General features: G+C 37.1%; 1 protein-coding gene across 1 annotated transcript; it reads left to right on the top strand.

The window, feature by feature from the left end:
* The first annotated feature begins 11,417 nt into the window (after positions 1-11,417).
* LOC123771402 (uncharacterized) lies at positions 11,418-14,839 on the top strand. Its single transcript, XM_045763911.2, has 5 exons — positions 11,418-11,561; positions 11,955-12,032; positions 13,799-14,278; positions 14,356-14,546; positions 14,645-14,839. Exons 2-5 carry the CDS (start codon positions 11,955-11,957, stop codon positions 14,769-14,771), a joined length of 876 nt encoding a protein of 291 aa, XP_045619867.1. The 5' UTR covers positions 11,418-11,561; the 3' UTR covers positions 14,772-14,839.
* Positions 14,840-15,044: the final 205 nt, after the last annotated feature.

Here is a 15,044-nt window from a genome sequence, read left to right as displayed (position 1 = left end):
GGGCAAGGTCAGCTGGTTGCAGGGCGTCGACGGGCTCTAGAGCAAAATAGTTGTTCCAAAGTTTTGTTGATTGTATGGATGAGTTCGCACCGATATTGATGGTGTGGAGCAGAATGTCGTTTGCCTTCACCGCTCCTCACACAGATGTGGTCGGCGAACCAAGGATTGTTTGCTGAGTGGTAGCCAACTTAGCGTATCCACCAGGTGATGTTAAAGAGAGCGCTTGTAAGAGCTGCTCCGCCTATGTTGTCATAGATGCGTAGCCATGGCGAGGGATGGGGTTTCTCCTCAGTACTAGGTGTGATGAGTGTTTTGGAGTCTCTTCGTATGACTGTGGCGTAAAAGGTGTATCTCCCTTGGTACCGCTAGTTTCAAAGCTTTCTTCTTTCTTGAGAGCTAAGACAGTTTTCTGGGGGCTTGTATGAATGTCTGTATGCTCAAATATGCAATTAAAAACCAAACAGGTTTCCCTGAAAATAAAAGAGGTACATATTCTCCAATACTTTGACATATTATTAAATTAGACAGCGCCTGAAATTAACAAGTATGCTCCCGTGTAATGTGATGTGATCCGGTCTGCATGTAGTTGTTTCCGTAACGTTAGAGAATGTCGCACTTTGTGTAAGACATTAAGATCCGTGGTTCTACCTGATTTTATCTTTGACCACAAGCAGTGCCAGGGTCCGGTTCTCTTCTTACTTGAGAGTTGAGGCATATTTTGTGCATGCTTGCATGATGTCCGTTTATTCAGAATCCGAATTTGATCGTTCTTGCTGAACTCAGCTTTGAACACAAGAGGCAAAGTTCCGTTCGTTGGTGCTTTCCAAGGTGTCGCCAGGGACTGGCCAACGATTCAGTTACTTTTCGTTCACGAAAAAAATGTTACATCCTTCGTGATGACTTCAATGGAGGTGCGGGATGAAGATTGGCAGGTTGGAGGGCGTCGTGGTGCTCGGAAGCAAATAGGCGTTCCAAAACTTTGCCTTTTGCAAGGTCTTTTGCTTGATCACTATCAGTGTCAGTAAGTCTCTGACATTGATAGTGATCAAGCTATAAGTCGGACGCCTTCGCCGCTACTCGCATGTGTACATCTGCACAATTGAGCTTTGTAAATGTTTGCATGAGCAAACGTGCAGAGGGTTGTGATCTTGAAAGCATAAGTCCAAATAATGAACTAATAGGTCTACAGATGCACACGAGTAATAAGTATACCACTTAACGCCGGAAGATCCCTTGAACACAAACCTGTGATTGTGTTTACGGACATATAAACGAATTTAAATTATTTCACATAGATAGATATTTTAGACGAGTGAGTAGCCATATATGTTAAGGAAAATTTGAAATATAGTCTCAAAGATGGAATCAGAACACAGCCACACACAGAAACTTTTTGTCTAGAATTAAACGAAAACTCTAAACATCTTATAATTGGAGTTATATACCGGTCACTAAACTTATACAGAATGGAAGCAAAGCCTCTATGAGATGAAATATCTAGAGCATCTAAGTCAAACAGTATTCGTGTCATGGGTGACTTTAATTTTACTTGAATAAACTGCCTAACACAACAGGGAATAAAGAAGAATAAGATTTTCTAGAATTAATTGACGATTGTTTTCTTAAGCAACACACTAAGGAACCAATGCGTGAAAATAATATTTTAGACCAAGTTTTATGTAACAGGGAAATGCAAATTAATGACATTGAAGTTGACCAGACCACACACTAGAAGGTGAAGGGACGACGACGTTTCGGTCCGTCCTGGACCATTCTCAAGTCGATTGTGATGAGGAATTAGATGTAGGCAATGAATAGGCTAGAGAGAGGTGAGGAGCAAAGTGTAGTAGAGGAGATAGTAGTAGAAATTGGCCCATAACATTGAAATAGTGAGTGAACTAGGGAAGCGTAATCACAAAGAAATCAGATTTAGTATAGAATGGAATAGATTTGTAGGAGAAAATTCTGTTAATGTGCCAAATTTTGGAAAAGCTGATTTTAGGGGCCTAAATTTTTTTTGGGTGAAATAGACTGTAAAGTCTATGGGGGGGGGGCGGTCTTGCAACGAGACATGAACCCAGCGATGGGTGATGTAAAAAGGGATTTCAATGTGGATTCACAAGATAACTTATTTAAAAATATTCTAAGCAAAGCACATGAACGTAGTACCTTACCTTGAAGTTACCTTGAGGTGTTTCCGTGGCCTGGTCGATTGCTGGACTGGTCAACCAGGCTGTTTGATGCAGGTGCTCGCAGCCTGACGTATGAATCACAGCCTGGTTGATCAGGTATCCTTTGGAGGTGCTTATCGAGTTCTCTCTCCTGAAAACTGTCAGGGGTTAGCCAGTTATGCCTCTTATGTGTAGTGGAAACGTGTTGAACAGTCTCGGGCCTCTGATGCTGATAGAGTTCTCTCTCAGAGTACCTGTTGCACCTCTGCTTTTCAAAGGGGGGTATTCTGCACATCCTGCCATGCCTTCTGGTCTCATTTGATTTTTTAGAGTTTTTTAAATTCTTACTAATCATAACTCCCAGATCCCTTTCACAATCCGACTTCGCAATCTCAACTCCATCTAGCAGTATACTAATTATACTGATTAATATACTATACAACTTGAAAAGATCGCGATAATAATGACCCGAAATGGATAACAAAGGATCTGAAGAACCTTATAGGTAGAGAGAGAGCTTGGTACAAAAAGGTTAAGAATGGGTGAAGTCAGTTTAGAACAAGAATTCGTCGAACTGGTTAGAAATGTTGGGAACATGAAATTGAATCACAAGGTGTCCAACAGGGTAACCCCATGCTCCTTTTCATTTTTGCCTAATCATCAAGAAAGTCACTGATAACCTGTCCAGTGAGCTTAACATTTGGTTTTTGGACGATGGTTCTCTAGCTGGCTCCCCAGACTCCCTCCTGGATGACATAAGAATAATTCAGGAGCAAGGAGCCAGTTTAGGCCTCACCCTGAACTCTTCCAAGTGCGAAATAACTTCCACCAACGAGCACATAATAGAGCAAATAAAGGTTGTTTTGCCTGATATTCATATAACCAACGCTGAGTACAGCACACTTCTAGGAGTTTCTCTTGGAGGAAATGTCATCGACGAGATCCTTGGTAAGAAGATCTCTGACCTGAAGAGGAGGAATGAGAAGATTGAAGACATCGATGCTCATGATGCACTTTACTTCATCACCAGATGCTTGTCCCTGCCTAGGCTGACCTACTTTCTTAGATGTTCGAAATCTTTCATGAATATTAAATTACAAGAGTATGACAGCCTGCTGAAGTCAATGCAAGAAAAAGTCCTCAACCTTTCTCTCAGCAACTCACAGTGGAAACATGCCTTCCTTCTTGTCAGACTCCGGGGCCTCGGCGTTCGCACAGAAAAACAAATTGTTGTACCAGCGTTCCTGTCCTCTTTAATGGCATCTGACAACCTGGTGAGGGAAATCTTACCTGATCACCTAGTTCAACAGACAGGGGTACATGATTCCAGCTGTACGGTCTGCACAACTAAATGGGTCTCTCTCGAAGGACCAGCACCACAAATACCACCTTCTGAAGCCCTCGATCCAGCTGGGATCGCCCCATTATCGACAAAGAAGCTGCGACATGCCTAGAAGCTGTGACAACATTACATGACACTTCCCGACTTAGAGCTGTAGCAGCTCCCCATGCAGGTGACTTCCTATTAGCAACCCCAATGTCAGCAACCTGCACCCGTCTCACACCGCAGGCCCTCCGAATTGTTGTGGCTCTCCCCGCCTGGCTGCCCCAAACCACGATGGCATGAAAAGACAAAGCGAGGATTATGACATTATGAAGAGAAACCTTACCACAGCCGGTTGTCCAGCAGAGAGAAAGCCCCATAGATAGTTGGTGTGGGAATACACTTGCGTTTCAACTTTAGCCAAAACCTATGTTGATTTCAATGCTGCACAGGCAGGTGGTGCTGCCGATCACCGGGAAGCAGCTAAGTCACATAAATCCAGATATCTTGATCACCACTACAATTCTGTCCCCATTGCCTCAGAGACACTTCGTGTCTGGGGTAAAAGTGCTGCAAGTTTTTTAAAGGAGCTGGGTTCCAAGCTAATTAAAACAACTAGAAACCCTAGAGCCGCCAGTTTCCACTTTCGGAGCCTTAGTATGGCAATCCAGAGAAGAAATGCTCACTGCATCTATAGTTCCTGCGCACCATCTGAGGAGCTGGAGGAGCTCTACAACTTGTTACAAGTAGCTTTGTACCCTGCATGTAACCAATGTTGTAACCCTTTTTGAGGAATAAAATTTAAAAATAAAGTGATATATATATATATGTCGTACCTAGTAGCCAGAACGCACTTCTCAGCCTACTATGCAAGGCCCGATTTGCCTAATAAGCCAAGTTTTCCTGAATTAATATATTTTCTCTAATTTTTTTCTTATGAAATGATAAAGCTACCCATTTCATTATGTATGAGGTCAATTTTTTGTTATTGGAGTTAAAATTAACGTAGATATATGACCGAACCTAACCAACCCTACCTAACCTAACCTAACCTATCTTTATAGGTTAGGTTAGGTTAGGTAGCCGAAAAAGTTAGGTTAGGTTAGGTTAGGTAGGTTAGGTAGTCGAAAAACAATTAATTCATGAAAACTTGGCTTATTAGGCAAATTGGGCCCTGCATATTAGGCTGAGAAGTGCGTTCTGGCTACTAGGTACGACATATATATATATATATATATATATATATATATATATATATGTCGTACCTAGTAGCCAGAACTCACTTCTCAGCCTACTATTCAAGGCCAGATTTGCCTAGTAAGCCAAGTTTTCCTGAATTAATATATTTACTATAATTTTTTTCTTATGAAATGATAAAGCAACCCTTTTCTCTATGTATGAGGTCAATTTTATTTTATTGGAGTTAAAATTAATGTAGATATATGACCGAACCTAACCAACCCTACCTAACCTAACCTAACCTATATTTATAGGTAAGGTTAGGTTAGGTAGCCAAAAAAAGCTAGGTTAGGTTAGGTTAGGTAGGTTAGGTAGACAAAAAAACATTAATTCATGAAAACTTGGCTTATTAGGCAAATCGGGCCTTGAATAGTAGGCTGAGAAGTGCGTTCTGGCTATTAGGTACGACATATATATATATATATATATATATATATATATATATATATATATATATATATATATATATATATATATATATATATATATATATATATATATATATATATATGTCGTACCTAGTAGCCAGAACTCACTTCTCAGCCTACTATTCAAGGCCCGATTTGCCTAATAAGCCAAGTTTTCCTGAATTAATATATTTACTATAATTTTTTTCTTATGAAATGATAAAGCAACCCTTTTCTCTATGTATGAGGTCAATTTTTTTGTATTGCAGTTAAAATTAACGTAGATATATGACCGAACCTAACCAACCCTACCTAACCTAACCTAACCTATATTTATAGGTAAGGTTAGGTTAGGTAGCCAAAAAAAGCTAGGTTAGGTTAGGTTAGGTAGGTTAGGTAGACGAAAAAACATTAATTCATGAAAACTTGGCTTATTAGGCAAATCGGGCCTTGAATAGTAGGCTGAGAAGTGCGTTCTGGCTATTAGGTACGACATATATATATATATATATATATATATATATATATATATATATATATATGTCGTACCTAGTAGCCAGAACGCACTTCTCAGCCTACTATGCAAGGCCCGATTTGCCTAATAAGCCAAGTTTTCCTGAATTAATATATTTTCTCAATTTTTTTTCTTATGAAATGATTAAGCTACACATTTCCTTATGTATGAGGTAAATTTTTTTTATTGGAGTTAAAATTAACGTAGATATAAGACCGAACCTAACCAACCCTACCTAACCTAACCTAACCAATCTTTATAGGTTAGGTTAGGTTAGGTAACCGAAAAAGTTAGGTTAGGTTAGGTTAGGTAGGTTAGGTAGTAGAAAAACAATTAATTCATGAAAACTTGGCTTATTAGGCAAATCGGGCCTTGCATAGTAGGCTGAGAGGTGCGTTCTGGCTACTAGGTACGACATATATATATATATATATATATATATATATGTCGTACCTAGTAGCCAGAACTCACTTCTCAGCCTACTATGCAAGGCCCGATTTGCCTAATAAGCCTAGTTTTCATGAATTAATATTTTTTCGACAACCTAACCTACCAAACCTAACCTAACCTAACGTTTTCGGCTACCTAACCTAACCTAACCTATAAAGATAGGTTAGGTTAGGTTAGGTAGGGTTGGTTAGGTTCGGTCATATATCAACGTTAATTTTAACTCCAATAAAAAAAAATTGTCCTCATTCATAATAAAATGGGTAGCTTTATCATTTTATAAGAAAAAAATTAGAGAAAATATATTAATTCAGGAAAACTTGGCTTATTAGGCAAATCGGGCCTTGCATAGTAGGACAAAAAGTGCGTTCTGGCTATTAGGTACGACATATATATATATATATATATATATATATATATATATATATATATATATATATATATATATATATATCGTACCTAGTAGCCCGAACGCACTTCTCAGCCTACTATGCAAGGCCCGATTTGCCTACTAAGCCAAGTTTTCATGAATTAATATATTTTCTCTATTTTTTTTCTTATGAAATGATAAAGCTACCCTTTTCGTTATGTATGAGGTCAATTTATTTTTATTGGAGCTAAAATTAACGTAGATATATGACCGAACCTAACCAACCCTACCTAACCTAACCTAACCTATCTTAATAGGTTAGGTTAGGTTAGGTGGCAGAAAAAGTTAGGTTAGGTTAGGTTAGGTAGGTTAGGTAGTCGAAAAACAATTAATTCATGAAAACTTGGCTTATTAGGCAAATCGGGCCTTGCATATTAGGCTGAGAAGTGCGTTCTGGCTACTAGGTACGACATATATATATATATATATATATATATATATATATATATATATATATATATATATATGTCGTACCTAGTAGCCAGAACTCACTTCTCAGCCTACTATTCAAGGCCCGATTTGCCTAATAAGCCAAGTTTTCCTGAAATAATATATTTACTATAATTTTTTTCTTATGAAATGATAAAGCAACCCTTTTCTCTATGTATGAGGTCATTTTTTTTTTATTGGAGTTAAAATTAACGTAGATATATGACCGAACCTAACCAACCCTACCTAACCTAACCTAACCTATATTTATAGGTAAGGTTAGGTTAGGTAGCCAAAAAAAGCTAGGTTAGGTTAGGTTAGGTAGGTTAGGTAGACGAAAAAACATTAATTCATGAAAACTTGGCTTATTAGGCAAATCGGGCCTTGAATAGTAGGCTGAGAAGTGCGTTCTGGCTATTAGGTACGACATATATATATATATGTCGTACCTAGTAGCCAGAACGCACTTCTCTGCCTACTATTCAAGGCCCGATTTGCCTAATAAGCCAAGTTTTCATGAATTAATTGTTTTTCGACTACCTAACCTACCTAACCTAACCTAACCTAACTTTTTCGGCCACCTAACCTAACCTAACCTATTAAGATAGGTTAGGTTAGGTTAGGTAGGGTTGGTTAGGTTCCGTCATATATCTACGTTAATTTTAACTCCAATAAAAAAAAATTGACTTCATACACAATGAAATGGGTAGCTTTATCATTTCATAAGAAAAAAAATAGAGAAAATATATTAATTCATGAAAACTTGGCTTATTAGGCAAATCGGGCCTTGCATAGTAGGCTGAGAAGTGAGTTCTGGCTACTAGGTACGATATATATATATATATATATATATATATATATATATATATATATATATATATATATATATATATATATATATATATATATATATATATATATATAAGGCCCGATTTGCCTAATAAGCCAAGTTTTCTTGAATTAATATATTTTCTCTATTTTTTTCCCATGAAATGATAAAGCTACCCATTTCATTATGTATGTGGTCAATTTTTTTTTATTGGAGTTAAAATTAACGTAGATATATGACCGAACCTAATCAACCCTACCTAACCTAACCTAACCTATCTTTATAGGTTCGGTTCGGTTAGGTAGCAGAAAAAGTTAGGTTAGGTTAGGTTAGGTAGGTTAGGTAGTCGAAAAAACATTAATTCATGAAAACTTGGCTTATTAGGCAAATCGGGCCTTGCATAGTAGGCTGAGAAGAGCGTTCTGGCTACTAGGTACGACATATATATATATATATATATATATATATATATATATATATATATATATATATATATATATATATATATATATCTATATATATATATATATATATATATATATATATATATATATATATATATATATATATATATATATATATATATATATATATACTTCTCGTTCTAGCTACTACGTACCTAGTAGCTAGAACGCAATTTTCAGCCTACTATGCAAGGCCCGATTTGCCTAATAAGCCAAGTTTTCCTGAATTAATATATTTTCTCTAATTTTTTTCATATGAAATGATAAAACTACCCATTTCATTATGTACGAGGTAAATTTCTTTTATTGGAGTTAAAATAACATAGATATATGACCAAACCTAACCTATCTTTATAGGTTAGGTTAGGTTAGGTAGCTTTAAAAGTTAGGTTAGGTTAGGTTAGGTAGGTTAGGTAGTCGAAAAACAATTAATTCATGAAAACCTGGCTTATTAGGCAAATCGGGCCTTGCATAGTAGGCTGAGAAGTGCGTTCTGGCTACTAAGTACGACATATATATATATATTTATATATATATATATATATATATATATATATATATATATATATATATATATATATATATATATATATATATATATATATATTTATATATATATATTTATATATATGTATATATATATATATATATATATATATATATATATATATATATATATATATATATATATATATATATATATATGTCGTACCTAGTAGCCAGAACGCACTTCTCAGCCTACTATGCAAGGCCCGATTTGCCTAATAAGCCAAGTTTTCATGAATTAATTGTTTTTCGACTACCTAACCTACCTAACCTAACCTAACCTAACTTTTTCGGCTACCTAACCTAACCTAACCTATAAAGATAGGTTAGGTTAGGTTAGGTAGGGTTGGTTAGGTTCAGTCATATATCTACGTTAATTTTAACTCCAATAAAAAATAATTGACCTCATACATAATGAAATGGGTTGATTTATCATTTCATAAGAAAAAAATTAGAGAAAATATATTAATTCATGAAAACTTGGCTTATTAGGCAAATCGGGCCTTGAATAGTAGGCCAAAAAGTGAGTTCTGGCTACTACGTACGACATATATATATATGTCGTACATTCATATGTACAGCAGTCATTCCTGTAGACATATATTATTAAATATGACCGAAAAAGTAAGATTAATAATTCTAACACGAATTTTCTCTATCTTTCTTACGTTCTTTTCACTGTTGATGGTAATTCAAAGATCAATTCTCCAAAATTCATTTTTTATTTCTAGACTGACGCGACACTTGAGCGCGTTTCGTAAAACTTATTACATTTCAAAGACTTTAGTTTACAAACACACAACTGAAACTGAATAGAGCTTACACATCTTTCGAATTTATATCTACATTTGGGTGAGGTGGATGAGGTGAAAACGAACTTTCAAGATTGGGTATTGAATGGGTATTAAATTCCAACACAAGACAGAACACGAAACAATAGGTATTGAATGGGTATTAAATTCAAACACAAGACAGAACACGAAACAATGGGTATTGAATGGAAGTAATTGTAGAAAGTCTATTGGTCCATATTTCTTGATGCTTCTATATTGGAGCGGAGTCTTCAAGTGGGTAGAATATAGTTGTGCATTAATTGGCTGTTGACTGCTGGTATTGACTTCTTGATGTGTAGTGCCTCGCAGACGTCAAGCCGCCTGCTATCGCTGTATCTATTGATGATTTCTGTGTTGTTTGCTAAGATTTCTCTGGTGATGCTTTGTTTGTGGGAAGAGATTATATGTTCCTTAATGGAGCCCTGTTGCTTATGCATCGTTAAACGCCTGGAAAGAGATGTTGTTGTCTTGCCTATACTGGTTTTTTTGAGGCTTACTGTCCTCAAGAGGGCATTAGAAGGCATAGACGACGTTGGTCTCTTTTAAAGCGTTCTGCTTTGTGTCTGGAGAGTTTCTTATGAGTAGGCTGGCCGTTTTTCTGGTTTTATAGTAAAACGTCAGTTGTATCTTCTGATTTTTGTCTGTAGGGATAACGTTTCTACTGACAATATCTTTCAGGACCCTTCCCTCCGTTTTATGGGCTGTGGAAAAGAAGTTCCTGTAAAATAGTGTGGTATTAATAGGGTATTAAAATGTGGTATTAATAGGGTATTAATTTCATCAACATGTTTCATGTTGATGAAATTAATACCCTATTAATACCACATTTTGTTCTGTCTTGTGTTAATGCCACATCACCCCTTCCACCTCACTCAAATGTAGATATAAAATCGGAGATACGTAAGTTCTATTCAGTTGTGTATTTGTGAACTAAAGTCTTTGAAAATGTAATAAGTTTTACGAAACGCGCCCGTGTCGCGTCAGACTAGAAATAAAAATGAATTTTGGAGAATTGATTTTTGATTTACCTCCAACAGTGAAGCGTAATGTACGAAAGATTGAGAAAATTCGTGTTAGAATTATTAATCTTACTTTTTCGGTCATATTTAATAATATATGTCTACAGGAAAGACTGCTACCAAAATATACTAATATATATATATATATATATATATATATATATATATATATAATATATATATATATATACCCACACATACAAAAAGAATAGGGGTGGTAGGAGAATTCAGTGAGGATCCACGAGGCCTTCGCTGAGTACTCTTTATTTTCTTCTCCGAGGCTATGGGTCCCTGCAATATGACCAGAGGTGATACCCCCTTTTAGGTTATAAATACATATGTATACATGTGTACATGATATATGTCAGTGGGTCGGGAGGTTATTGCATAACATTAAACTGGGTTACGAACGAAAAAGAACGAAGCGCCGTCTAGAAGGACTGAGGTTAGTCCCGCGAGACTCGTTATTGGTTTCACTACATTGTGGACTCATTTATGTTTAATTTGCTTCTATATAAGAGCTTAATCATTGTAAAAAAAGTAAAACTTTGTAATTAGTGAAGTTATTAACAAACTATTTAGCACGACATAATTAAGAAACAAAGAACTTTTACAATAATTCAAGAAAATTAGTGATATACTGTTAATGGGAAGGGAATGAAATAGTACCACTTTCTCCTGTAGTTGGCGCACTCGTCAATAGATGGCGTTGCTAGGCAGGGCGAGCGTCGGGTTGGGTGATACAAGATCTATATATTTTATAGAGAGCTTTCCTATCCTTCTTCTATAGTCTCTTGTTAGTGCGAGTGTTTATAGTGTGTGGGGAAGGCAACGAGTCGGGCCACCTTCCTGCATTTGACATTCAATCCCTAACTTCCTGTGGTGATAACACTCTCTTTGTCCTTCAAGGTTTGTGTGTAAATAGATTAGTTTATTGTTATTTCTTTACGTTTAATAATGTTATGAAAGTGGCGTTGGATAACGTTTCTTGGTATTTACCTTTTTTTTTTTTTTTAACACTGAAGCTGTTATATGGGTGTTAATGTTCTATCCTGCTAATTTGCCAGACTTCCCGTCGTCAGTACTCTAGTTATTTACGAAGATGATAAACTTCTGCTTTTGACTAATGCCTGTGAAAAAAACTAGTAAAATTATCTTGCTACATTCATTTTCGGTAAACATCCACCCTCCAGCACTTTGTGCAACTTGTTAAGGTTTCTTATATACCAATGTCAACCTAGAACGGTTTTGCCGCATTGGGGACGTAGTTATTGATTTACCATAAACTACATTATTTTTCAGATGACCAACAGTTCCTGGCTAATATTGTGGACAACCCTGGTAGTCTCCCAGGTGCTTGTCGTTGCCCAACTTGTTAACGTAAGTAAACGTATTTTTTTTCCCTAAATATTTTGGTAAAATATTTTGTTTCCTATAAATGTGTAATTATTGTTAAACACTAGTTGTACCCGGCCATGTGTTGCCGAGCCACAGCCTCGTTTTCCCCACCATTCTACTCTCGTCCCCCCCAAACTTCCCCCCCCCCCCCTTTCCCTTCCCATTCCCGTTCTTCCAACCATTTCCCTCGTCCGATGCGTTCCCAAATAATTTGTTCCCATCAGGAAAATTGGAACGGTAAAGAAAAGGTGAAAGAAATGGTTAATACGGAAGAGATAAAGTACTCGCCAAATGTGGCGTGTTAAACATGACAGCCCGCTTCAAAATGCCATGTCAGACAATAATTAAGTCTTGCTTCCATGAAAATTAATTTCATCGATGCAGTCCGTAACATTGAAATCGAATTGTAATACTTGGTATAGTGTTGCAATTACGTACAACAGGTAGCACTAATATATATATATATATATATATATATATATATATATATATATATATATATATATATATATATATATATATTTTGTCACAAATGGGGCTAGTATATAAAAAAAACCTTACATATTCCAATGGAACGTAGTCAAAATTTCAAGGCAATCGGTGAACTTTCAGATAAGGAAATTTGAACATAACTTACATTTATACTATAAAATCTATATTGCATGTCACGCAGGCGCTGTTGGACGACATTGGCGAGTCTCGAAGTGTGTACTTGTGTATATGCTAGTTTTTCTAACTATATAAAAAGTTTAAACTTCCTGATGGGCTTAGCTGAAATTAATGAGATCGAATGTCAGATTCTAAATATTTAAGGGAAAGTAGAACTTGTATGAAAGATTACAATATAGCATGACTTCAGTCTGTCGTAACCCTTAATTGTCTAATTGTTAAATACTATTCTGGTCTTGGGATCCTTGCCAGCCGTCATTTTATGGGTACGGACTGACCTTTTAATTGTAAGATTACAAAAGATAAATCAAACGCTGGAATTTAGTAAACTAGCCTTGCTATTTTGAGGATGCCCTAAAGCTTACAGCTTTAGACCTTATTTTAACAATGGAACCATTTTAAATTATCTTTAGCTTTTACATGTAAAGGGTCTAAGTTTGTATAGCATTTTACACTATTCGTCAATGGGTTTCCCCTAGTTTCTTGTTCACAGTAAAGTTGACCCGATTCTACCACAGAGTTGATGGGACTTAACGTTAATCTTGGTTACTGTATTGGGGCTCTACAGAGTGGGTTAAAACGCCAATAAACCTTTTGGTTATTTAATAATTTTGTTCACTGCAGATTCTTAACTGATACTTTTATCTAAATTTAAAGTTAATAAATCTTGTTGGCGGTAGCTTGGATACTTGGATGTCATCACTTCTCAAAGAACACATCGGGAATGTGGGGTTCTGTTTCCCCTAAAGTTTCTTGAACTCGATTAAAGTTGAAAAATTACCTGGTTGACTGTTTGGTACCGGTAACATTTAGTCATCATTATTACATCATATCTTGCACAACCTCTTAAACCCACTAATCTTCACTTCCTAATAAAAAAGTTCTGGCGCAGTTTTCTGGTTTATTGCCATACTATAAAACTTGGTGCCCCTTAATAGTAAATCTAACTTTTAAAATGCTTATTAATGTATTTAGTGTAGGTGCCTCAAAGACTTGAATTTTAAGTATTTTACAAATTTAAGTTTTCTAATGGCTCTTAAATATGCACTTCAAACTGTTTTCTTCATCCAACCCATCAGCCTGCCTCTCCTTATGGCAGTCAGACCAGAGGACCAGGAGGTGCGGGTAGTGCCAGCTCTCAGGGGTCATCAGGTCAACAGGGCAGCGGTTCAGTAATACGTGGCGGTCTGGGCAGCGGTCCAGTTCTGGGTGCTGGAATAGGACTTGGCAGCAGTCAAGGAGTAGGTATTAACCTTGGCCAAGGAATCGGCAGCGGTCCAGCTGGCAGTTCTGGTCAAGGAATTGGCGGGAGTGGTGACAGGCCTGGACAGGTGAGCAGTGGACCTCCCGCTTCCTCTAGCAGTAGCGGTTCGGCTCCTTACGCTGGGGCTAGGTATGGCAGTCCACAAGTGAGCAGAGTTGACGCAGTATTTAACCCCACTGTCACCCAGCTCTTCACCATCGACCGCTTCGTCACCCTCACTGATCAGGCTTTCCAGAGTGTGGCTGTCACCCTCACTTCACTCACCGTTCAGACTGTCACCACTGGAACACGCGCGGTGAGTACTTGGTATGTATTGTGACAAACGATGGTCTGGAGGCTGAGTTTAGACTAGCTAATTGTTGTCTTACACAGGTGGTACAGACGCCGGTGGATGACAGTGTCGCCCTCCAGACAACGGTAGTTGTCAGACCTTCAACATTAACGGTCACGTACGTGCAGTCAGACTTCAGAATTGTGACTGAAAGATCTTTAGACTACGTGACCATCGCCCACACCTCTTACGTCATCATGCAGACGACCTATACTACTACTGCTACCCAAGTGTAAGTTCGATGCTAAGTCTACAGTATTGTACTGTAACTTCAAATTCCCTTGCTTGCTTGTAAAGGTACTGGCTAATTGACAAATTTACTCCCCACAGGCTGTCGTACACTACAACGCTGGTGAGAACAAACATCAATACTAAGAGCACAGTGTTCACGGACTACCGCACAGTCACCGACACGGTCCTCGTCCCCGGAGCTCGCTACGGTTATAGACAGCTTTAGCACGTCCATCCATGCCAAGATTTTAAAGAATGAAATATAAAGTATATTTAATAAAATGGCTTCTTGGTGATTATATTTTTTTCCCCCCTTAAATGGCTAGATTAGTAGTCGTCGATAAAGATTTGCAAACATTATTGTAAAACGGTTCAATTCAGCAACAGCTGGTGGTCCAGGACCAAGCATTGTCAACCTGACTGACAGGTTCAGGTTGAATAAACTGAGGCATTGGGTTAATTATCTTGCAACCTCCTAACATTTTATTAACCAAGAAAT

Source organism: Procambarus clarkii, chromosome 54, assembly GCF_040958095.1.
Source record: "Procambarus clarkii isolate CNS0578487 chromosome 54, FALCON_Pclarkii_2.0, whole genome shotgun sequence".
In the NCBI taxonomy this organism is placed as follows: Eukaryota; Metazoa; Arthropoda; class Malacostraca; order Decapoda; family Cambaridae; genus Procambarus; species Procambarus clarkii.
This window is presented reverse-complemented; position numbering and strand designations above follow the sequence as displayed.